At 38.1% G+C, this 24,745-nt stretch overlaps 2 protein-coding genes across 3 annotated transcripts in view; both read right to left on the bottom strand.

Annotated features, from left to right (window-relative positions):
• camk2b1 (calcium/calmodulin-dependent protein kinase (CaM kinase) II beta 1) overlaps nucleotides 1-1,147 on the bottom strand; it is a 59,891-nt gene extending 58,744 nt beyond the window's left edge. For both annotated transcript variants that reach the window (XM_053229060.1, XM_053229062.1), the window contains exon 1: nucleotides 1,057-1,147. The gene's annotated coding sequence lies outside the window, so the exon portion shown is untranslated. The remainder of the gene's footprint in view (nucleotides 1-1,056) is intronic.
• An 8,823-nt stretch (nucleotides 1,148-9,970) lies between these two features.
• On the bottom strand, nucleotides 9,971-23,655 carry si:dkey-13n15.2 (protein transport protein Sec24C). The gene is made up of 21 exons (XM_026931603.3): nucleotides 23,404-23,655; nucleotides 22,861-23,192; nucleotides 22,643-22,713; nucleotides 21,657-21,725; nucleotides 21,415-21,526; nucleotides 21,090-21,217; nucleotides 20,447-20,582; nucleotides 20,227-20,330; nucleotides 19,189-19,301; nucleotides 18,909-19,100; nucleotides 18,708-18,801; nucleotides 18,010-18,114; nucleotides 17,741-17,908; nucleotides 16,635-16,731; nucleotides 16,275-16,423; nucleotides 15,545-15,683; nucleotides 15,065-15,186; nucleotides 14,664-14,843; nucleotides 12,655-12,852; nucleotides 12,473-12,562; nucleotides 9,971-11,267 (listed from the first exon to the last, which is right to left on the bottom strand). Exons 2-21 carry the CDS (start codon nucleotides 23,129-23,131, stop codon nucleotides 11,124-11,126), a joined length of 2,682 nt encoding a protein of 893 aa, XP_026787404.3. The 5' UTR covers nucleotides 23,132-23,192; nucleotides 23,404-23,655; the 3' UTR covers nucleotides 9,971-11,123.
• Between the last annotated feature and the right edge of the window lie 1,090 nt (nucleotides 23,656-24,745).

The raw sequence follows: 24,745 nt of genomic DNA, 5'->3' as shown, positions 1-24,745 counted from the left end.
AAAACAGGAGTTTCTTAATATGTGAGTGTTTCTCAATCGCACATGCTGTTCCCAAATCCCAAATCCAACAGCATGAATCTGTTACAGGAAGTTTAGAGCTTTTGTGTCTCAGTTACAGAAAGGTTTTCAGATTGACGCCATGGAGTGTTTGTAAAACCTTGAGCTAGTTCAAAAGTGAACTGTTTCACAGCACACTTAAACCATCTTTAAGCTTTATAAAAAATTATTTTTTAATGGTTAATCACTTTTAGGAAAATTCATGTGAGTGAGCAGATGTGAGCAACATGTCAAAATGATAAGTGAAGATATCTTTAAAAAAGGGGGAAAAAATTAATGTTAATTAATAATTCTCATGAGATTATTCGATGACCATTAAGCCTATTTCTAGACAAATTTGCTCATTTCAAGCTTAAAATTGTCTTATTCTGTTGGTAGATCATTTTCTACAAACAATGAGCAAACAGATCTGCCAATAGAATAAGACAATCTCAAGCTTGCAAAAAAGATCTAGAAATATTATAAGGCTTATTATGTCTTATATTTTTATTTGTTTAAAAACAAATAAAAATCTAATAAAGAGAACTACTAGTTAAATTTACCTATGATCAAGATATTTTTACTTGAATATAGGCAATATAATCATTTTACAGAGAGCATGCTTTTAAGAAAAATAGAGGAGCTGAAATGTTAAGTGAAAAAAAAAAAAAGAGTAATGAACACGCAACGGGCCAATATTGTTGAGTCATAAAATATAAAAGCCTGTCTTGTTTCAATATGCCAATGTCTTCTGTTATTACAGCAGTTTAACAGGAAAAAGGAATTGGACATATTTTGGGTGGAGAGCGTTTTCAATATGCATTTTTATGCTGTCTAAGTAACTGTGTATGTGTGTGTGTGTGTGTGTGTGTGTGTGTGTATCTGCCACACTGGTTTATGGCACAGACCCTTACGATTGTTACACTGATTGTTAATTTTTTTGCACATTCATTTTAATTTGATGAGTAATCGTTGCCATGCTTCTGTACAGCAAGTGAGTTCAGAAAGGCATTTCCTCACCTCTGGCAGATAGTTTTTTGGTGTTGATGATTTTGGCAGCGTACTCCTGGCCTGTGCACAGCTTCACACATCGCCTCACCACTGAAAATGCTCCCCTAGGGAGAAAAAAAAGGGAATAGAATTAAGAAACAAATTCAAATATCATGCCAACTTAGTTCAGGAGTGACAAAGAGCTGATGAGGCTCATCAGCATTTCTGTGATCCCTTGATACTCTAAACTCTTATGTTTTAGAGTCAACGTATCATATATGTTTGTTTCATAATGATGACACAAATGTCATGTTCTTTCCTGTAAACAAATTTTCGTGTCATTATTTTATTTTGTGTTATCGGTTAAATTTGTCATTTCTTATTGTGGAAAATAATTATGAGATATGGTTTCGCATAAGGCAGTTTTATTTGTCTTCTGTCATTCCTCCATTGCATTATTCTTTCTGTACACTCAGCCGTTTACGTACAATCAACCAGCATTGTTCTGGTGTGTGCATGTGCATGGCGTTAATGATATATCAATGTCTGGACATGGAATTAATAAAAGCCCAAGTGATGACATGAGCAGAGGCAGCAAATTGTACATTTCTCTATTCTCTGAAAGTTATTACTAAAAAATGCAAACAGATAATCATTTTAAACAAAATAAAACTAAATTTCCCTCCACCATGCTGGGATGTGTGTTAACTATGCAGTAAACAGACTAAATAATAATGTGGCTACACAATAAACTGTATTTTAATCATAAGATTAAATGGTAAGCTGAAGTTATATATGAGTTCTTACAGACACGGGTGCGTTAAACTGGTGGTTTAACTGGTCGTGTTCTAATTAATTAATTTATTCTAATGAGTCTGACTGTGTTAGATATGTAGTACAAAATACACTTAATTAAGTGTCTAAGTTAATTCAAGGATTTATGCATGTGAAGGAATACAGGCATATAGAAATATATAGAAATTAAATGAAAAGTGCTATTTTCTGGTGTTTAAATAAAAAAAGAAATGATAAAACATAATAAAATGATCAGTTCCTAAACAGGCTGAATAATTGTGATTTCAATATTAAGCAAATTCTCTTGCAGTCCTGTTATACAGAAATGCAAAACTGATCTGAGAACCATTTAAATATGTCATATTTCATTTTATACAAATATCTACAACCCTTAAAACTCTTCATTAGGTCTCCTTAAGGTACGTTCACACTAGCAAGCGACAAAGCGACAGGTGATTATTCACTTTCTGTGTACGCACAACACGGGGCTGCGATTTCAGTTTGTGTAGATTATGACATCCGCGTATGCGTGAATGTGACGTGTGTGCATGAATGCACTGATTCAGAGCTCTTATTTGTCTTCCTCCACACTTCATCCCTCATTAGTAGGACAGCTGGAACTTTTGGGGGAAGAAAATCGCTCTTCCATGAGACAGGTAAACGGTACTGACTCCAAGACTTTACACATGTACAAAGGAACGCACTTTTGAACGCATTTCTTACTGAATACACAAACAACTTGCAAACAGCAGTCTGTTGTAGATACTCACACACACAACCTACACTCTCTTGCTGCGTCAGTTTAATACATGCTTCCAAACTAAATGCAAACTCTGGCATCATCACTGGTCTTTGCTCTGCTGACATTAAATAAGGCTGTAATAAACACATAAAGCCTCTAACCAGATCTACAGATGTGATTTTGGTGGATGTTTTGATAAAACACATTTACACAATCCACCGTATAAATACCCATGAACATTCATACTCATGAATCATTAAAAATAATCAATACAGAATAAAAAATTGTTTGATAAGTTTTTTTATTGAACGCTCAATGTACTGAGCCTAAGACCATTTATACACCCTACACACTCTCATTAAATATTCCAGAAGCCATGAATATCTTTTAGAGTCTGATACACAGGCTCGACGTCGGTCTGATACCAGCAAAAAAAAATTATGGATCGGATATCAGAGAAAAAAGAATGAAAATTGATCAGATCCTGTAACAAATGGCAAAGACTGGAATTGGAAATATTTACGTATAAAGAGACTTGACTGTATTTTCTATTAGGATTTTATTACATGTATACTTTATACTTTATTATATTAATTATATTTGCAAGGTAAGTGATTTTTTTTATGAAGGAGTTTAGCTGAATAAAAAAAAGGAAGTTGTGTTTGTAGCTACATATTTTTTTTGGGGATTGATTTTATTATATGTATACTTTATAATTTATTATATTGGCAAAGTAAGTCATTTTTGCCTGAAAGAGTTTAGCGCAATTTTAAAAACTGCAGCTTTGTGTAAGCTGTGTTTTTAGCTACGTATTTTTCATGTAGTTTTTACATGAAGTGCTTCAGTTAAAAAATAAATAAATAAATAAATAAATAACGCATGGGTATCAACATTTGTTGATACTCAAGGTTTCAGTGTCGGAAGAGTAAAAGTGGTATCATGCAACCGCTATTATCTATTAATATCTAACAAAATGCGATTTTCAAATGTCCTGGTGTTCTCCTGTCATCCCAAGCTAACTAGTAAACAACCAGTAAAATGGTTGATGGATGAGTGGGACCGCTGATCATGATATTTAACTTGTTTTGTCTACATTATTTTCAAGAGTTCAAAATGATCACAACTAGGGCTGCGCAATACAGTATATCGAAATGATCAAATATCACAAATGTAAATATCGCAGTATGCATATCGTAAGGGCTTGCGATAACTGAATGATTTTAACACTTCAAAAAGTTATGAAAAGTCAAAGTTTTTAGGTTGAAAGAAAATGAAACTGTTGAAAATGTATGTTGGTTATGTAATTTTTAAGTTTTTAAAGAAATATATAATATATATAATTTTAAATTGATTTTACACACTTATAGCATTATCGTACCGCATATCGCATTATTTAACAAGTTATCGTATATTGCTTTTTCTTCGTGCAGCCCTAATCATAACTTAAGTTGAGCTGTTACGTTAAGAAAAAAAAATGTACTTAAGAGAAGCAACAGAAGCTACAGAAGTTTACCGAACATACATAAATCTACAAATCTGTAACATATGTAACATTAACGTTAGCTTACATAAATCTTCAGCAAATCATGAAGAAAGAACAGCAAGACAAGATGTACAGAGGTTTATAAATCATGTTTTATATTTGGGTGCAGCTTTTGAAATGCAAGGGGGTGAAAACTTAAAAAACCTGTGTGACCAATATGAAAGAGGTTACCATGACAACCGTGGTGTAAACAGACTTGTGGTGTAGGATGTGTGGGAAGGTGGGAAAATTTAAATGATTAGCATTTTTTTTTTTTGATAAAAGTGAACTGCACTGAAATGAAAATGATTTCTTTCATGTGTAACTCTTTCATGTGTAACAGTGACTGGGAAAAATCTCTCTTACGCAACAAAGAAGACTCAACAACACGCCTAATCACTACTGAGGTATTTATCACACTTTTTTTTTTTCATGCAACCTTAACAAACACACCATGGACTGAAGTGTGTTCACACTCCCTCACAGATCTCACGGCATCACAAGCCGTACATTTGCACTCTGCATCGGCATTTAGTGACCTGCTCCTACTTGCGTCACAGCTTTGAGTTTATCGGAGCGGCTTTTCTAAGTGAACACACTCTGCGCGCTCTCAGCTGATTTAAGATGTGTGTTCACACCGTGTCCAACCTGCCCCATATTTCACGTTTCTATTTTTCACCTGGACTTAAACAGGAAGCCTACCATTTCTAATACACACATCAGCCCAAATCCCTTTGCTTCATTTCCTCCATCCTTCATTAATTTCACACTACAGTCTCAATGCGTCATTCAATTTACTCACTGCGCTGGTTTCTCCAGATTTATTGCTCTCAGATACAAACAAATAAAGTCTGTAGCCTATATAATCACAGTTTTAATATTCTACAGAAAATAAGATGCCATTTTAAATCTGCAGCTTGTAATGTTTAATACCGTTGAGTTTCTAGACATATTAATAATTTCACAATTTAGATGCAAAGACAGAAAACTCTAATTCATAATGGCGCAGGTTAGTTTCTCTTTTTTTTCCCAGACTTTCTTTTATAATTAGAAGTTGTCTCCCAGGAAGCACAGGACTCTACTATTAAAAACTTTATACATTATCTTACTTCACTTAGCTTCAATATTTAAGACTTTTAGCAGAAAAACACTTCCTAGTGAAAGTAAGATGGTGTAATTTCTAGGAATCGAAAAAAATAATCTCTTTAACACATCACAATTCTTTCTTAAACAATCCTGTATTGATGCACAAAGCATCCTAATCAGACTTTTACATGAGCTTCGGCATAAATGGCTTTTTAAAGGTACTAAAAAATAGCTGTGTAGGGCTGTCAACATTTAATTACGCTGAAGACTGTTTTACACTACCACTGACAGTACAACAGAACATTATTAGTAGAGTTACATATCAATAATTTTTTTTTTTCAGAAAATATTAATCAGTTAGTTCCTGTTATTAATGAAGTCATAGCAGCTTTATAACACTGCTTTCAAAAAGCAATGTTATACAGCTGCTGACACTGGAGACTCCGTCCAAAAATGCTAAACGTCTCCTCACAAATCAAATAACACTTTTCTAATCTGTTTTCGTGGCACGCCAAACATCAAGTCCCTGTGTAAACTGTCAGTACAGAAATGATTATTATACGCACATTAATACGAACCTATGATTTGCCTAGCAGCTACTGTCAGAGCTACTGTTATAGAAAATTAATCAATAAAATTTATTGATTCTTCATTGATAGATGTTTTCCGTTATCTATATCATCTATATCACTAATGTCACAAAAGCCACATTTCAGCAGTAGATTTGCATCGCTAAGGTCGGAGCTAGGAGCTATTAGCGGTGTGCTGTAACAAAAACAAAAACAAGCATGGAGGAGCGTGACCCAGAGTGAAACTCCCCACGACACTCCGACACAGAACAGGCATCAGCCCAGCTAAAAGATGAGGAACTTCTGTCGTTCAGATACCTGAGGTTGAACAGGGTGTTTTAATATTTACTTCTTAGGTTTTGTATTCATATTTTTCCCATTCTGACAGTGTTATATTTTGCTTGTTCTCATCTGTTACAGTTCTATTCAATGCCATTTCCAAATAAAAGCAGAAAAGAAAAAGTGCCTTTCACTGGAGTTTAGTTCACAGGTCTATCAAAAAAAAAAAAAAAAAAAAAAGGCAGTTATTTTGTATAGATCATTTTTTCATCAATTTTTAGAGAAAACGTAATGTATTGTGATCTACAAGGTGTCCCAAAAGTCTCCACACACAGGGGAAATTACAATTTTTTGCAAAATGTCTTCCAAAAGTTTTCATACTTAGTTTATATTATATATATTTTTTCCAGATAGCCTTTAAGAATGCCTCTGACAAAAGAAGAACGTATTGAAATCATTCTCATGGCTGGATCGGGAAGCTGTCGCAAGGTTGTGATGGACTTTAACAGAAAACATGGCAAGCACATCACACACGACACTGCTGCCAAACTTCTTAACAAATTCAAAAAGACTGGAAGTGCTGCGGAATAACCGAGAAGTGGCTGTCCACGAACATCCACTGACGAAGGCACAACCGACATGGTGCTGGCGAACACAGTCCCCTATGGATGGAGACTTTTGGGACAGCCTGTATATCGTTTGAAGATATAAAAATTATCCATATCAGGATATAACATTTTGTCCATATCACCCAGCCCTAATTTTCAGAATCTATAGAAGTTAAACAACAAGATGCCTGGAGAATGGATTTATTACTGCACCGTGGCACCCTAAATTGAATTTGAATCATGAAATTCCTCAAGATTTCTACATTTAAACATTTCGATCATGGTGACTCGATAGATAGATCTACATGCATTACACAAATGCGTCCATAAAAATAGAAATATGCAGTCAGAAACACTGACACACGCTCACTTACGTCCTGTCTCACCCCATACCCTTGACCTCAGGCACAGACGTTACTCTGGAGACACAATGTCCCAATGTTTTAGGGATTTGTCCTACCATAACACAGGTCTTTGTTAAAAAAAAAAAAAAAGAGAGAGAATGCTGTGCAATTTTGTCTACTTTATTACTTTATCAGAAAATGGGTCCAGCATGAAAACTACAGGATTCTGACAGCGTTTGATAGAATTATCAGAAATTGCTTAGAGCATGAAACTAAACTGAACCAGGTATCATATTTTGATAGACTATCTAATGATCAGAAAACTGCTCCAGCATTAAAATATATGAAGAAGCATGATTCTGTGTGATGTGCGCATGCGCAGAACCCCTTAGTAGGACGCCTGGCTTTTCAGAAGATTTTACGATTTCTATTTCCGTCACACACTCACATACACATACATACTTTATGCGGAATCCCAGATGTTGCGTTGTTTATGATTAAATCTTGTGCACATCTGCATAAAAGTATGATATCATCAGAGGAAGACATTTAACCCAAGGGGGGCGTAGCACCAAGCAAAGTCTGGCAGCGTTTCACACTTTTCCTGCAGTCTGTCATCCATTTACAAGCCACTGACAACACCTGAGATTAGGAATACGTTTAGTAAATATGTTTATTTCTACATTGCTACATTTCTAGATGTTTATTAAATGAAAACACGGAGCAGAAAGTTGGTTATCTCGCCACTACGCCAACATTTCGCGAGCTAACGTTGACGCTAAACCTAGCTGTCACAAATCCCAAATCGCTGCCTATAACACGTCACTGCATAGCGTGCCAAAAGCCGTAGTGTTTATAGGTAATGTAGTGCACTCATATAGGGAGTGAGGCGGTATTTGGGATTCAGCCAGTGTCTCAGTGCAACACCACACCTTATCGCTATCGCTCCAAAACTCGGCTGTTTGCTTTTGACAGCTGCAGCTCTGAGCTCAAGCCGAGCAGCTTTCACCCACAAACAACAGCTCAAACTACAGCAGACTGTTACTTACTTCCGAGCTCTTCGTATAGCTGATATTCATCCGTAAACCGAGTGCAGGTCGTCGTAGCCATGTCTGTCTGTCTGTTTGTCTCTCTCTCTCTCCTCAGTTAGATTTTTGACACTCTCGGATACAGCCTGCCTTAGCTAGCTACACAACTACTACAGCTAACGCTTAGGTCAGGTGTCACACACTCGACTCTCTATTTTGCCTTTTTTTTGTGTTTGTTTGTTTGCCAGCCCTTTTCTTCTCCCTATTTTTGTGCCGTAAAACGATAAACAGTAAGACAGAGCTGCGGGTCTTCTGATAACGGACGTCCTCTGCCCCCGCTCGCGCGTTCTCTTCTCCGAAAAGCGTTATTTTGTCTACCCGTATTCTTAAAGCCCCGCCCCTTCACCAGATTGGCTAGAACTTGACGTTCACAATCTCTCCTCTGATTGGACGGTTAAAACGTCGCTGACGTCACGGTAGCAGTAGCAGAACACCGAAGTGCACGCAGATTTTGACACGCCAAAGTGTATTATTAGTGAAACATGAAAACTGTGCATTATGTGGTCAATGTTTGTCTTAATTTTCGTTCTATGCTTCACTATTGGCATCAAGTTGTTTAATAAGAAATATTAGCCAATCCTGGAACAGGAGGCGGGATTTGACGGAAAACAGGTAGGGAAATAAATATAGCCTCCAAATAACACTGCGAAACACAGCTGACGTTTGGCTCTCTGTCGCCACCCAAAGGCCGATATGTGTAACTGCAGGCGTGGGCAGCGTTAGCGCGCGCCTCAATCCGGATACGTCTCTACTGTAACACCAAATAGGGACAGAACCATGAGGGCCATTTTGTATTTGGCGGAAGATGTGTTATGTAACCGTGTAAAAGCAACAGAATATTCACCCACTTTAAATATGTTAATGTTTGCATAAACATGTACAGCCTACAATATGTGCAGTCATCTCTAGAAATATTGGCACCCTCCCAAAAAATGGGCTATATTATTGTATTAAAAAAAATACAGATTTAAATTTAGATTTAGACTTTACTGTCACATCCCAGCTTACACAGGATAAAAAGTATAAAATATGAGTGAAATGGTTATGTTACAGAGCTCCAGCAACAGAGTAGTCAGAAAAAAACTGATTAAGATCTAGGAGAACAATAATGTATATTTGTGCAAAATGGAGAAGTGTATATAATAAATATTGCTATACTTAGACTAGATTACAATTTTCATAAGACACTGGATCCTTTTCTCCTAAAAAAAAAACAAAAAAAACCCCCAAAAAAGCAAGTGCAAGCAAACTGTCATCCTTGAAAAAAAAAATTATATATAATATATATATGTCTGTGTGTGTGTGTGTGTGTGTGTGTGTGTAATTCTGGTCAGTATCTATAGGTACTCATTCCTTGTCATTCAACACACTTTGGGAAAAAGCACAACGATCACAGTTTCACCAATGTACAGTTTAGCTAACTCTTGGGGTTGTCAAGTTTCAAAATCAGCTATTTGCCATCTTCGGAATAAGCTTTTTGAAAAAAGAAGAAGAAAAAAAAAACAACCCACAAAATGCATTTCCTGAGCTGAAAGGCATTGGAACTACTATTGGAATTGTGTGTTGTGGTCAGATGTGACAAAATTATGAGTATGTTGGTGAAACCAAACCACATAGAAGGAAAAGCAACTGATCCTTACTGTAAAATATGGTGTATTATTGATACTTTGGGGCAGTTTTGTAGTTTGCTGTTCTTGTCATCATACCATGTCATGTCATGTCATTTAGTTCCAGGATATTTTAGGCCAAAACCTGGTTGCCTCTGCCAGAAGGTTAATAACTGGCCATAGGTAGATTGTCTTTTTTAGGTATGTCAACAACATTCTGAGTAACTTTCGAAATGTTCTGCATGGAGGAGGATCCAAGATTCACCACAATTGTCTCTGACCTGTTTAGACATTACAGGAAAAGTCTCAGAGGCTTCTGAGGTTGCTACTCATTTTTTTTATTTAGGAAAGTGCCAATAAATCCATAATACAACCATCTAGGAGACACAATTCCTCATCACTAATGTAAAATTCAGCAATTTATACTATAATTATTATACTTTCACTGCACTATTATATCACAGCATGTCTCCTACTGTGAGTCTGCCTCTACATCAAGGTTTATTTTAGATTGTAGATTTAGATCAAGGTGCTAAAGTTGACAAAATTGCACATAATTTGAGGCAATTACAGACATGTCAGATAACCTGTATTACTGTCTGTGAAATAAACCACACAATCTTCTCAAACAATGTGCATTCAGGCAAAATCATTTTAATCTCAGCCTGAACCCATGCCCTTTTTATGAAGTGTTTATGAACAACAAACTCTAGTAAAGCACAGAAGACGTGGGGAATAATCTCATCAGAAGTCATTAGGTCTTCATTTTGGGCCTCAGTTCCGCTTTGATGAGCAAGGACGTCCTCTTTCTGAAATCTCACATTCAATACAAAGTCAACAACATTTAACCCCAATTAAGCTGATTAGGATGAGCCAGAATCGTGACGCCTGTTTTTGAGACATGGCTGCTTGCGTTTTCTTCTCTTCATGGAACCAATTACACATTTAAACACTTCCGTCATGAGTATCCTTAGTATATTATGCTGGTCAAGCAGGCAAGACTGAGGAATAATTCGGTAGCAAATTCTTGTCATACACACATCAGTTTATTTGAGCATTTCCAAATCCAAAGATAACTGCGAAATAAATACATCAAACACACACCCACACACACAAATATTAAGCATACACTACTGGTAAAAAAAAAAAAAAAACCTGAAACTGTGATGTAGTGAGCAAAAAATGTGTATAAATTTTAATATCTTATTGCTTAAAATGTTCACATGCTAGTTGTGATTTGCACTCTGAGTAATACAAGTGCAAAAATTAAAGAATGAATTGTAAAAATGGGCTCATCTTTAAGCTCAGCTTTCATACATCACGCCTCATCCAGAGTCCTGTTCAGGCCGGCTAGCCATGGTGCTCTCTGATGAACATAAATAAGAAAACTAATAATATAAGTTACTTCGTCCCTGATTAAAGACACAAGATGTCAAGACACATAAAAAATGCAGCCATCATTCCACAACACGGCGCAGAGAATTGACATGAAGGTGGAACAGGAAGTCGGCATAGGACGCGCCTCCGTTAGGACTCCTGTCTTCCACCAGGAGTCTCTGCACACACTCGTCGCAACTGTCGCCTTCCTTCACCACCTTCAACTGAGCACACACAGCAATGTAGAGTTATTAGAACAGTCCCCTGAGCAGCTCACTAATCCAATATATTATGGCTCTAATGCTGTATTAGAGCTGTAATACTCATCATTTATATTAGTGTTTCTCAAAAGAGTCTTCAGAGACCCTTAGACAGTCACATTTTTGCCCTTCTTGAGACCTAAAATAGGAAGATTCAACTCCAGAGTGGCACAACAGAAAAACGTTCACCCTGTCGTCGGGAGAGCGCGAGTTCCTGCACTCATGTATGTGGAAGATACAGCATGAGCAGCAGTGCAAAAAGATTCAGTTAGTTGGCTTGATGTGTCTCGGAGGAAGTGTGTGCTTACCCCACCTCCCTGGTAGGTAGCTGTCATGTGATAGGTAAGAGTTAGCTGGCGGGTAGCAATAGGCAAGACCAAACTGAAGAAAAAATGGGGTTAAAAAGGAATATTCAAAGCTGCTGATTGGTTTGAGACAAAATGCAAACTTCTGAGGAAACACTGATTTGAGAATTTTAAGTACTTCTTTTAAACCTGTAAATATCTTAAGAGGTATTTACTTCTGAAATAGCCTAAGCAGAACTCAAAACTTTACCTTTACAAAGAATGCAATACCACATGAATATGCATAAATGTGCAATTTCCTAATGGCCCCAATCCCCACCATTACGAAAAGGCAGTTGGCCTCCTCCAACTATGTATGTGTTAACCTCAAATCCCACTCTGGGTCCCAAAGGTTTGGTGCTATTATGTGGCTAGGGGCTCATGTCATCATAAATTTCATATTTTAGGCCAAAATCTGGTTGCCTCTGCCAGGAGGTTAAGAAATGGGCATAGATGGATTTTTTTCAACTTAAGTAGACATCCAAAATAACACATGAAATGTTCTGCATGCAGGAGGATCCAAGTTCATCCACATGTGTCTCTGGCCTTGTTAGATATCACAGGAAGATGTTCAGAGGTTTCACCAAATATTAATTGTGAGGTTGCTAATTATATTCAAGTTTTTTTCCCCTACAAAAAAATGACTGAAAAAATATTGTGTTAAAATGAAACACCCCAAATGTGTTTATTCTTAAACATCAATCTATACAAGTTTCAATCCAATATTTAAAAATCAGTTTTTTGAGAGTAGGGCTGGTTTTATGTCTAATGCATATCAGTTTCACACATGTACGACTAATGAGCTGGAGCGATGAGCAGACACACCTTAAGAGTCACAGCTGCATAGGACTGTAAAGTGCTGATGAGTTTCTGAAGACTGACAGACAGAGGATTATCCAGCACCGGAAGTTTTATCTGCAGAACAAAGACATGAAAGTGAATGTGCCAGACCCTGACCACTACACAGCACAATACTCTCTGAGTCTTTAGCTGCAGGTCTGTTTTACCTCCCCGGATGTCAGTGATAAGAAGGAGGTTGTGTTGAAGAGTTGTGTTAAGGCCTGATGGGAAACCTGGCTGCCCACCCAGAGTATCAGCGTCAGCGGGGAATAGAGCAGGTAGAGACCGTCAGACTGCAGGCTGGAGGCGGAGCAGCGCAATGCCACATCCATGGAGGGCACAGAATCTCCCTCAGCATTCACCAGCTGGAAAACAGAGCAGTGAAACGCTCTATAACGTGGTTCAGAGGCAGGTAATTCAGGGTTTTTTTGGCATATCTTAGCAAGATCAAGATGAAAATTTGCAAGCATGTGTCTCAGTTTGACCAGGCAAAACGGACACTGTGTGTGTTCCAAACTGCAGCCTTGAGAATCAGTGAGTGTGACAAGTAGGAGACAGACACACTGAGGAGACAGTCATTCAGTGAATCAGCCAGTCAATCCATCCATCATACTATACATCAGTCCCTGATTTTTTTTAAAGCATTGAGCTATATATCCAAGCATGTGGATCTTGAGTAATAAAGTTGCAGGTAAATGACATGCAATGCAGAAATGAATATCTTCAAGCTGGAATGGTAAAAATCATGAGTTTAATCTGCTAAATGCAAAAAATGTTGAGTAGGCTAATAAATAAATAACTGATCTCTTTCTCTATTAGAATAGTGAAATGCTGCATCTTGACGTACTTGGAAATATCACTAATTGGGTGGAAACTTAATCTGAGAGCTTCAGGCTGGCAGAAGGAAAAATAATGGACAGCTTGTATTAATCTGTAACTGGCCAATGCAACATGTGATTGATGGGCACAAATAGTTACTTAATTGGTTGATGCAAAAAAATGATTGACAGACCTTCCACACTCATGTTCTTGCCCATAATAATCATCGAGTTGCAGCATCCCCCTATTTTTTGTTTGTGTGATCCTCCCTGACACAAGAAATTTGCAAGAAGAACAACATCATGGATGAAAACCAGCATGATTGCAGGTCAAAGGAAAAGACTACGTTCCTCACCTAATCATAGTTATTATACACCACTGTGTTCAGTTTCTGTCACTACTGACTGCGCTAAATGCATTTAAAACTGTGACCTGCACTGTTTCTATAACAACCAGCATGGATATGTGGGCAAACACACTTGTAATTTGCTCTTCAGATTTAAGAAAAAGAAATTGACCCTGATATTGACGAGTACAGGAAATCTTAATATGGCTGTTATTATTTTTCTTCCATCTTCTTCCATCCCATGACTAGAAGCCTTGCTAGGCCACATTCAAAAATCTGAAGCATTATTCCCTTCTCATTTGCATAAATTTACGAAATTTGCAACTTTTCCACAATCTGCCTGCTTTGCACCAATCTCCTCTTCTCAGGATTTTTGTCTATACCGATTGTAAACGAGTGCCAGGCGGAATGAAAAATGCTTCACTTCATTGCAAAGTAAATGCAACATTAAACAAGCATTATTCAGCATTAGAGAAATTCTAAAGCTGTACATGTACACATTTCAAAGTCAAAAATTATTCATACTTTGTGCTGCCTATTGCAGGCCCCCAAGACAAGCGTTAATTAGAAAGCCATCACCGATTTTGGTTCCCTAAAACACTTTTGGGTGCATTTTCTTCTCCATTTTCATGTGGAAAATCATTATCTAGATATAATCCTGATGCAGGAAACAGCTAACAAGTGTAAACAGGAGCTTTCTTCCTAGTAACTATTAAAAATTCTTACTATGGTGTACTCATAATCCAGATACAAGCTACAAAAACAGCTTGAATAAAAACTTCATACTCTCAATATCGGTTGCTGAATCATTATTTCAAACAGATTACATCTAAACAGCTCAGCCATGTGGCTGAGAGTTCTCACTTGACCCAGAGAGTGAACTCAGTGTAACACAGCTGTATTAGTAGGATCAGTGAATCACAGCAGCTACTGATTCCATTAACCACTTGAGAGAGAACAATATCGCTGTGCCGATTAACCATGATGGAACATTTTGTTCCAAAACCTCACCAGAGGCAGGACGAGTGGGTACAGCTGAGCAACGGTGCTGCGTGTATCCATGGAGACGGTGACGCTGCGCAGCTGCAGCCGCTGATGAACAGAACTGCGCAGACCCGGGAGGAGAACCTCACTCTTCCTCAGACTGTTAATGTAGACGGGGAGAGTCTTCAGAAACTGAGGCATCACCAGCTGAGGGATGCGAAGTGAAAGATGCAGTCAGACTAGACATGACATAAATTTAGAGCTTCTTACGTATCTAGATGTGTGTACTAAAATGACAGTACTTGTACCACCTGGTGAATGGGGAATGGAATAATTATAATTCACTAGAATTTTAGTGTTTAAAAAGAATCATCTGACAATTTACACATCTGTAAATTGTGTGTGTGTGGTTTTTTTTCCAGGCTGACCTGTCCAGGGGAGACAGAAGTAGTGCAGCAATGTTTCCTGTAGCAAGCTAAAGCTTCTGTGATCTCAATCTGCAGCTCCTCACGAAGAGACTGCAGAGATGTCTCCAACGCCAAACAATACACTAAGACACACATAATATAAGCTTGTAGGTAAGCATTAAATATCTTCTTATATCTTCTTATGTTTTAAGTAAAGAAGTGAGAATGTTTATGTATTAACCAGAAAATATACAGTACATACCTTATAGATAGATAGATAGATAGATAGATAGATAGTACCATGCAAAAGTCTTAGACTCAAGAACCAACCACGGTTCTTCTGTTGCACTTGCTTCTTATTTTTGCAGCAAATATATACATAATAAAATATTAATATAAACATTAATCACTGTTAACTTTAACACTAATTGGTCAGTAAATATCACTACAAGGCAGGTGTACTGTTTAAGTTGCTACACTTAGTGTATAGTTAGTACATACTCTTTTTGCAGTAGAAAGTGAGCAGCGTCTCGGCCTGGCTGGTCCTGAATGTGTCCATCAGACTCTGAGAGCAGGCCAGAGTAACAGTGTGTACCCGTGTCCTCCTCTCTCCTCTGGATCCACTGTAGGACAGGACGGCCTACAAGAACACACAGCATACACACTAGGCATGTAACCGAATATGAATACATTATTCGGAATGAACAGATGTGTTCTAAACAGAGACAAATACAGATACGAATAAGAGGAGCACTATTCATTTTATTTATTTTTAGAAAGCTTGCCAGAAACAGTCCTTGATAACTGCCTGGTCCAGGTCACAGTGGTTTAAATTAGGCTGCTATTTTGTTTATATTTTTGGGAAATAAACCATTAGAAAATATCATGGGTAAGTACAAACAAAAATAATAATTGCATGAGCAGTGAGACCATTTATGAACTCGAGTGATGTAGCTGAGGTTGAGGAACTACTATGAGAGTTAGAATACTGGGTTTTCTCCAGTGTTTCTGGGAGCATACGGTTCATATAAAAAAAAATAAATAAATAAAAAACTTTCTATTTAGGCCACACCCACTTCAGATTTAAATCAGAATGCTTACTATATACTGATATGGATATTTGGAGCACTAAACAGATACAGATAGTGGCACTGGGTTACATCCCATATACACAGATGACACTACAGAATTCATTTCCATTCCTTTGCTGTCATGTCAGTCCTGTTCTCACCTGTATGGCCACGCCTCTTTTTTCATCAAGTGATTTGCTGTGAGTGAACTCAAATGCCAGGGCTGTGTGCCAATCAAGCGCTGCCATGACAACACAGTGGGATTCAGGGCCAGCAAGGAAAGCGCCGTAGCAACCAGACACTCGTAATTCTACAGAAAAGACACACAAGTCACAAGCCATCATCATTAGTCGATCCATGTCATTAACTTTTCACCTCAACATTTCAGACCAATCTTTAAATCATATGGCATTATATCTGAAGGACTGATATTTGTGTCTGTGAAATGACAATAATTTAACTTTTTGCTGTAATTTATAACAGACATTGTGTTCTCTTTCAAGCATGGTGAGTTATGTTACCTTTGCTAACAAAAACTCGAAGCTGAGCTCGGTAGGCCATTTCAGTGTCCACGCTCCTCCACAGATCTCCACGGAAACGCTCTCTCTCCAGCTCAGACTAGAGACAATCACAGCAAAGATGCACTTACAACAATATCTAGAAAATATGCATGTATTTTATATGTGATCACAAAAGAAACCAGTGCCAATCATTTCACAATAATAAATCTTATACCACAAATCTTTTGAATGCTTGACTCTGATTGGCCAGAAGGTGTTGATTAATTTTACATGATAGCGCTGCTTTGACAGTACTGTATAAATCACAGGTTTATATTTATGCACTCGTTCTAATGTGTTATCGCTTCTATAGTCACAGCGAATTCACAGATACTTGTATGGCAGACGCTCACATAATCAAGACTAATAAACAATGTGTTGTTATTTAACATAGAAAAATGTATAATAGTTAATATATTAAAGCTGTAAGGAGACTTTATTTATTTTACATTTATAAATGTATTTAACATTTACTGAAGGAGTCTCCAGGGTAAGTGCTTTGTAATGGTCAGTAAGTTTTCAGCAAGTCTTGAGAACTTTTCGGCTTCCCTGTAACAGCATTTTTTGTCTTATTAACTTCAAGAGAAAGGAAAAAAGAGAGGCTGGTGAGAGGATGACTGTTTATATCTGTTATAGCGTAAATGACTTCACTTCACAAATATTCCACATGATTATGATAACTGATACAAAGTCTGGCTAGCAAACCGCTGTGATATAAGAAGAATAAAACACTTTATGCTGTTATAGGAAAATAAACACACTTCACTGTTGATTATTTAACAGTATGCCCACTGTTTTAATTTCTCACCTATGGTATTTCATCACACTGCATTAAAAGAGCCCTAACCCGACTGCTTTAAATGCATCTTTCAGACACTGGGATGTTGTTGCTTTGTAAACATGTTGGTAAGCATTCAACATCTCTTTGTGTTTTACTTAAAGCAGTGTATCTGTTAATGCTGATAAAATCAGGCGAGTTAAATAACTAGAAACAACATTGCTGACTATACCATTCAAGTCAGCAGATATTGTTCTTTGTATACTAAACACTACCCAGGGTGTAGTACCTGTAGGCTGTTGTAGCAGATAAGCTTTCCCCCTGTGAGAAAAGGGATATGCCCAGGCCAAGCCCCACCCACATCTGGCTGTGAAAACACAAAAAGCTGGACGCTGCATCCTTGACTGATACATGCCTTAGCCAGTGATGCAGAAGAGTCTGGTGCCTGGAAGACTGACTAAAACAAAGAGTACAGATAAACAAAAGACAGACCTGAATTCACAGGAAAAAAAAACAGTTCAATTCACATAGACGTTATTGCATTCTTGTTTATTTCACCTTTGGTTTGCTGGAAGAAAAGAATCCCAGGGAGCTTTGCTTCTCTGACCTCTCAGTAAGAGGTGAAGAATGGAAGACCAACAGCTTCCCGGGACACTCTGCAGCCTGTTGAAGTAAAAAAGTCAGTGATGCTGCAGCTAATAAGTGCCTGTCAATCAGTACAGGAGGCGTGGCCTGTGTGCCTTGCGGTCTCAGTACAGGAGGCGTGGCCTGTGTGCCTTTCAGTCTCAGTACAGGAGGCGTGGCCTGTTTGCCTGTCAGTCTCAGTACAGGAGGTGTGACCTCTGCGCCTGTCAGTCTCAGTACAGGAGGCGTGGCCTGTGTGCCTGTCAGTCTCAGTACAGGAGGCGTGACCTCTGTGCCTGTCAGTCTCAGTACAGGAGGCGTGACCTCTGTGCCTGTCAGTCTCAGTACAGGAGGCGTGGCCCGTGTGCCTGTCAGTCTCAGTACAGGGGGCATGACCTCTGTGCCTGTCAGTCCCAGTACATGAGGTTTGGCCTCTAGGCCAATCAGTCCCAGTGAAGTGCATGTGGCCTATGTGCCCATTAGTCCCTGTAAAGAAGGCGTGGCCTCTGTGTCTGTCAGTCCCAGTGAAAGAGGCATGACCTGTCTGCCGTTCAGTCTCAGTAATGGAGGCGTGTTTCTCACTCACAATATAGGAAATGTAAAACATTAACAATCAGGCATGTGTTATCTACCTGTAGGATCTTGAGTCCGGCTTGAACAGGAAGATCTTGGGAGCCTGAACTGTCCTGCATCTCAACATCAATCAGCGGAATTTGTTGTAGAATGCTGCACACAAATTATCATATTCAATCCTTTGCACATCCTGTGTAAACAATTCATAGTTTTTTTTTTTTTGTATGTGATCCCTATCTTGACATGATGTGCATTAATACCTCTCTACAATGTGTCTGCAGTCTTTGAGTGGTACCAGAAGCCCCTCCTGCACAGGAAGTTCCAGCTCATCTGTGTCGGTCAGGACCATCATGTGGGGGCGGGACAATGTCGGACTGAGATCATAGACATGGATCCTACTGTCATAAGTAATCAAACCAACTCGCAGATCTGCTTTTGCATTGTCTTCTCCCCTGAAAGAAGATACTAAGAGTCACAGGGCACAGCAGAGGTCACAGTGCATATGCTTTTTGTGTGAGCTTTTGTGTGACAATGTTGTACCCATCTAAAGACAGAAGTAGGGTACAAAGCTGCTGACAGATGAAGTCCAGTTGTCCTGATCTTATTGCAATGGCAGTGACATCAATTGCCAGGAGCAACACAGCAGGCTCTCCCTACACACAAAATGCAATATATGGAGAATACGATAAGTGATAAGTAATATTACACACACACACACACACACACACACACAGTCCAAACACCCAAATACATAACATTTACCAGTAAAAAAAAAAAAAACTGTGTACAAAACTACAAATTAGACAACTTGACAGACACTAGGGTGGTGAGAACTTTCAGTACTTGAATAATATTCAAATTTTCATAATACTGGTATTCAAGGACAAAAAAATTCACATTTGAATGATTAAGATCCCACGTTCTACTTTTAGGTACCAAAAATAAGTATGCATTTAATAATTTTTTTGTCTAAATCACGCTTGTTGCCTGATGTCTACATGAATGCATCTAATATATGTCATACTTTACTTTCACAGTTTTGTATTATGTATCCATTTTCTAATTAAATAATAAAATAAAATAAAATATTACATGGAAGTTCTTAATTTTCAACAGGCACTTATTAAAGTTATGTTTTTTTGGTAACTGAATCTCATATGTACTCTGTGGACATACAATACACTGCAGTACAATGGCATTATGTTATATCTTCCTATGTAGGTCAGCATACATATATAGTGAATATAGTGAATAAAAAAACATTTGGGATTTGGCCTAAGTATTTATTTGAAGGACATGAAACAAGAAATTTAGCTATATATCAATAACAAAGGTGAATCCAGAACAATAAAGTTCATGATAAATTTTGATACTGCCTCCTTGGGATTTTCTTTGCTTGAGTATAGACACAATTTTCACTTTTCTTTTGTATAAAGATAAAGTCAGTATAAAATAGTAGGAAAATTAATATTCAGGTTTATTTGAATACTACTTCTTTTAAGTAAATAAAAATTTGAATGCAATTTTAAAGAAACCTGACAACAATAATTAAGGGATCCTATTTATGATCCTGTTTACCTTTTGTGTTTCCAGGATCTCATATGAGCCCAGACTGAGCTCTGGCCTCTTCTCCCGGTCGACTCGTTGCCCCTTGTTTGTAGGCTGATATGACTGCCAGGGCACTGAGAGAGAAAGAGTGGGAGAAAATAGTGCCAATACTTTTTTTACACAGCTTAAATGTAATCATGTAAAAAAAAAAGGCAGAAAAGTAAGAAATGAAAGTCTGATTTATTCTGACCTTCTGTGAGTTTGCCACAGAAAGGGCAGTAGAAGCGTTGCCCACAGTCCTGCCAGCTCATAGCAGGACTCATGAAGGCACCACACACACCACAGCCCTTAACACACTCCCCTGCATTACACACTGGCACTGGTCTCTGCACAAAAAAACAACACACACCCACACAATAAGCATGGCACTACACATTTCTGGAAGTAATTTCTCAGCGTTAGGTCTAAATCACTGCAGCCTAGGTGACATGAACTCAACACTCATTTCCATTTAGAAAACTGTACAAACTGTACAAATATAAAGTGAGTGAAAAGTACTAAGGCTATGTTCAGACAGCCTGAATCCAATTTTCTGGCATACCTGATTTGAGTGGGAAAAAAAATTCTGCAGACATAAGATCTGACTTTTCCAAATTCAAGCCAATAAAAATACAAGACATGTGACTTTTTTTTAATCATTCATGTTTAATCATGTGTACCTCTCAAGAAGAACACAAACAGAGGAAAATGAGCAGGAGTCAGGTCAGGGGAGAACTATAGACTGTTTGGTTGTTAATGTGCGTGATTATTTAATACTTGGGCAACTGTGAGCTTGATTTGAGCTTTAGGGATCTTTATCTATCCATATCTAGACCCTAATAGCGCACACTTACCTCTTCATTCTCAGGTCTGGCCAGGGGGCAGAAAATGGCCGATAGTGGCAGGTGGCTCTGCTGTGCGGACTGGGGCTCAACAGGAAAGCTGTAGGACGTGCAGCGGATAAATCGAGCAGTTGCATTACCTACATACACAGAACAGATTGGAAAATCAGTCAAAAACTCTACATACTGTATATGGATCAAATTACAGTATGTCACTATGACATCATACTATTATGCATATTAATGTTTTTTGTCAAATGGTCTCATATTTGATACATATACAGTATTTATTCTTGTGTTTAGGATTGATGTGTGGATGTGTGCAGTTGTACGGTACCTCTGTCCTCCAGCGTGCAGGAAGTGCTGGAGAGAGGGGGGACAGAGGACTGGGGTTCAGATGCAAATATTTTCCCCTCCCACTGAGCCCTGTCCTCACTCATTACCTGCACCTACAGTGAGACAGACGAACCAAAACAGTGTTAGAATTCAATCTAGTGCTACAATCCATTACAATTCAGTGCAATGTAGCTCAACAGTATTAACCAGGTGAAATTAGATAATTCATTTCTAGGCACTTACGACACTGGGTAGTAGGTGAGGGTCCAAACCATAGCGGGACTCGGATTTAGGGCTGGATATAGGACTGGTCTGAGTGAACGATAGAGATAGAATAGAGATCACTATTACAGTTATAGTGTATATATATATATATATATATATATATATATATATATATATATATGTATGTAGCATTAAAATAATACATACTAAGGAAATAAATAATAAGTCCAGACAGGAAGAAAAGGCAGGATTAACTAATAATTGAGTTGGCGACCCTGTAGCCGCCTCACAGCTCCAGGATCCTGGTTTGATCCTGAACCAGAGGGATTTCTCTGGTTTTCTGATTTCATCTGACCTCCCAAAAACATGCCAGTAGGTGGACTGGAGACTCTAAATTGTGAAAGTGTGTGTGCATGTGCCCTGCGTTCGACAGGTGTCCCATTCAGCGCTCCCAGGATGCAACATTACTTTGTCCAGGATAAAGTGATTACTAAAGATGCATGAATAAATTAATAATAGAGATTCATAATAATATTTGCATGCAACCTACTCTTCATAATGCTCCTGTGGATGTAGTACTGTGTCTTGTGTATTTATTGCATTGTGCGATTGTGACTGGAATTGCACACTGCACATTTTGCACCTTATTTTATCCATGCTAGGGCTGCCTGAATTACTTCAAATACTATTTGGATACTATTAGAAAGGCAAAAATTTCATATTCCCTCACTTGATTTCAGTACCCGCTTGATTCTGATCAGGGTCGCGGTGGATCCGGAGCCTATCCTGGAAACACTAGGTGCGAGGCGGGAAAACAGCCTGGATGGGACGCCGGTCCATCACAAAATTCCACATTCTAACAATTAATATCATTTTAGCCACTTAACTTCAGTCTATTGACTTCTTCTCGTTTGTTGCCCTATGATTCCCACGGGGTACGACATTCTTGCATATGGATAAGATGAATGTGACAATAAAAACTGCTTGATGTACTTGGCTCTCACCGGCTGTGAGTTGATTCCCTGTAGTGACGTCTGTGCAGGGTTTCTGGCATCAGGGACAGGCTTATATACACCTGTGTCCAGAACAGTGCATGCTTTTAAAAAGTGATAAAACACCAGGCGATGACAAACAGGCCAACTTATTAACTGTATGATAGGAAAAGAAATAGCATCCTCTATAGAAAACCAAAGCTGTAAGAGAAAGTACTTGTGGCACGCACCATTGCAGTGTGGCTGTAGGGGGGACCAGTACGCTGTCACTGGCTGTGAAAGGTCTGAGTTCACTGTACTCTCTGGCACTGCCGTAGGACCCATAGCAGCCGGTCCGTTCTGAGGCGCACAGCTCGGGTGTAGGTGATAACCAGACGGAGGAGAAAGAGTAGGAAATGCAGTAGGAGGGCAAGCTGGAGATGTGATTACATCCCAGCCATTCCAGCCCTCCCATGTCTGCTGCTGGTGCCCATAACCGGGGTCAGAAGCAGGGATCTCCATCCTCTTCAGACCACTTTAAAGTGTCATTACAGCAACATGAACATCCTGAACGAGAACAGCTCTGCAAAATAAAACCACTTGATTACTACAATGTTACCTGCAGGGTAGTGATGTCCTGAGAGTCTGATCTGACAAGCTCACAGGACAGCTGATGGGTCAGGATCATGGAGGCTGATCATGTAACCCAACCTAGCAGTCTAATCTATTATTGATGCATTACAAATACTCGTATGGAAAAAAAAGCCGATGTATTTGACAGATTAAGGATTCACCTGATTGGATGTCGCGCCATCAGCTGATTCTGTGTCGTGGGCTGGTGATAGGTGCCTTCTGCGCCATTTCTGCTCTTATTTTTCAGCTATCCTTCTGTATTTTCACAAGAAGCGCTTTCTGATCGCAGTGTAGTGGCTAGAATCATTCACAAGCTTGGCGTGAGAACTGAATGAACGGCCATTTTCCGGTGTGCATTTTCAGCTCTCCACTCCACGCCTATCTATCACGCGCAGAGAATAATGTGAAGGTGAATCACCCGGGAGTCGATTCTTTTGAACAACCGAACACGTGATTCGCCTTTTTTTTTTTTTTTTTTTTTTTTTTTACTGCAGCATCCGTGAGAACAATCAAGCAATACGACAATAAAGTTCTTGAATCTTTGAAACCGTGGCTTTTCTACTCCAGAAATTTAGAATAATGACATTTTAAACTCTATAGAAATGTCCAGTTCAATTCTGTTTGGGCTTTCTATCTTTTTAAACTCATAAAATTAATGAATCAAGCTATTTTCTGTAATCTAATATATTCATAAAGAGCAGATGCTACAGTAATCATGGCATGACTTTCATGATTTTCTTCTGTAATAATTTAGTAATAATCCTCATTAAAATTGCCATTCAGTTCTATATTGAATCTACATGGAAATAGCATCTTCATTTTTTTAATTAGAGTACAAGGATTCATTCAAATCCCATCATCTCTTGGACATCGCACAGGACAGTGAATCAAAAGAATCAAATCTCGCGTAATTCGATTCACTTAACGGGTTTGTTCAAATGAATCGATTCGATTCAGTAGCGTATGTCGTCACTACGTACTGTACGTCACTACGTTCGGATAAAACAAAAAAGCAATTATTAAAAGTAAAGGGATTCCTTTAAGGTATTAAAGCTTAAAAATCTGTTGAAGTAAAACAGATCAGGGAATTGGAGGATGCTTTTAAAAGGAAAACACAGTAAACATTTACTGTCACTATGTAATAAAGATGTAATAAAGCTAATAAAGTGGATGTAATGTAAATGTAATAAATGTAATAAAGATATTACAATGTAATGAAGACATTAAACTGGATGAAATATAGCACGAATTTGTTTATAATAAATTCAAATGAGCTGGAAAAATGAAAAATTAAAGGTAAACCCTATTATAGAAGCTTAATACTAAATATAATAACTTTGATAACAGTGGATTGTGTCTCCCTGACTAAGCTTTGAGAAACAAATGATATGCTGAATATCATCTTGCCAGAGAGCCTCACTATATATATATATATATATATATATATATATATATATATATATATATATATATATATATATATAGTTCACTGAAATTAAAAAC

Source organism: Pangasianodon hypophthalmus, chromosome 24 (genome assembly GCF_027358585.1).
Source record: "Pangasianodon hypophthalmus isolate fPanHyp1 chromosome 24, fPanHyp1.pri, whole genome shotgun sequence".
NCBI lineage: Eukaryota > Metazoa > Chordata > Actinopteri > Siluriformes > Pangasiidae > Pangasianodon > Pangasianodon hypophthalmus.
Note: the sequence above shows the minus strand (reverse complement) of the source record. Positions and strands in the feature narration are given on the sequence as shown.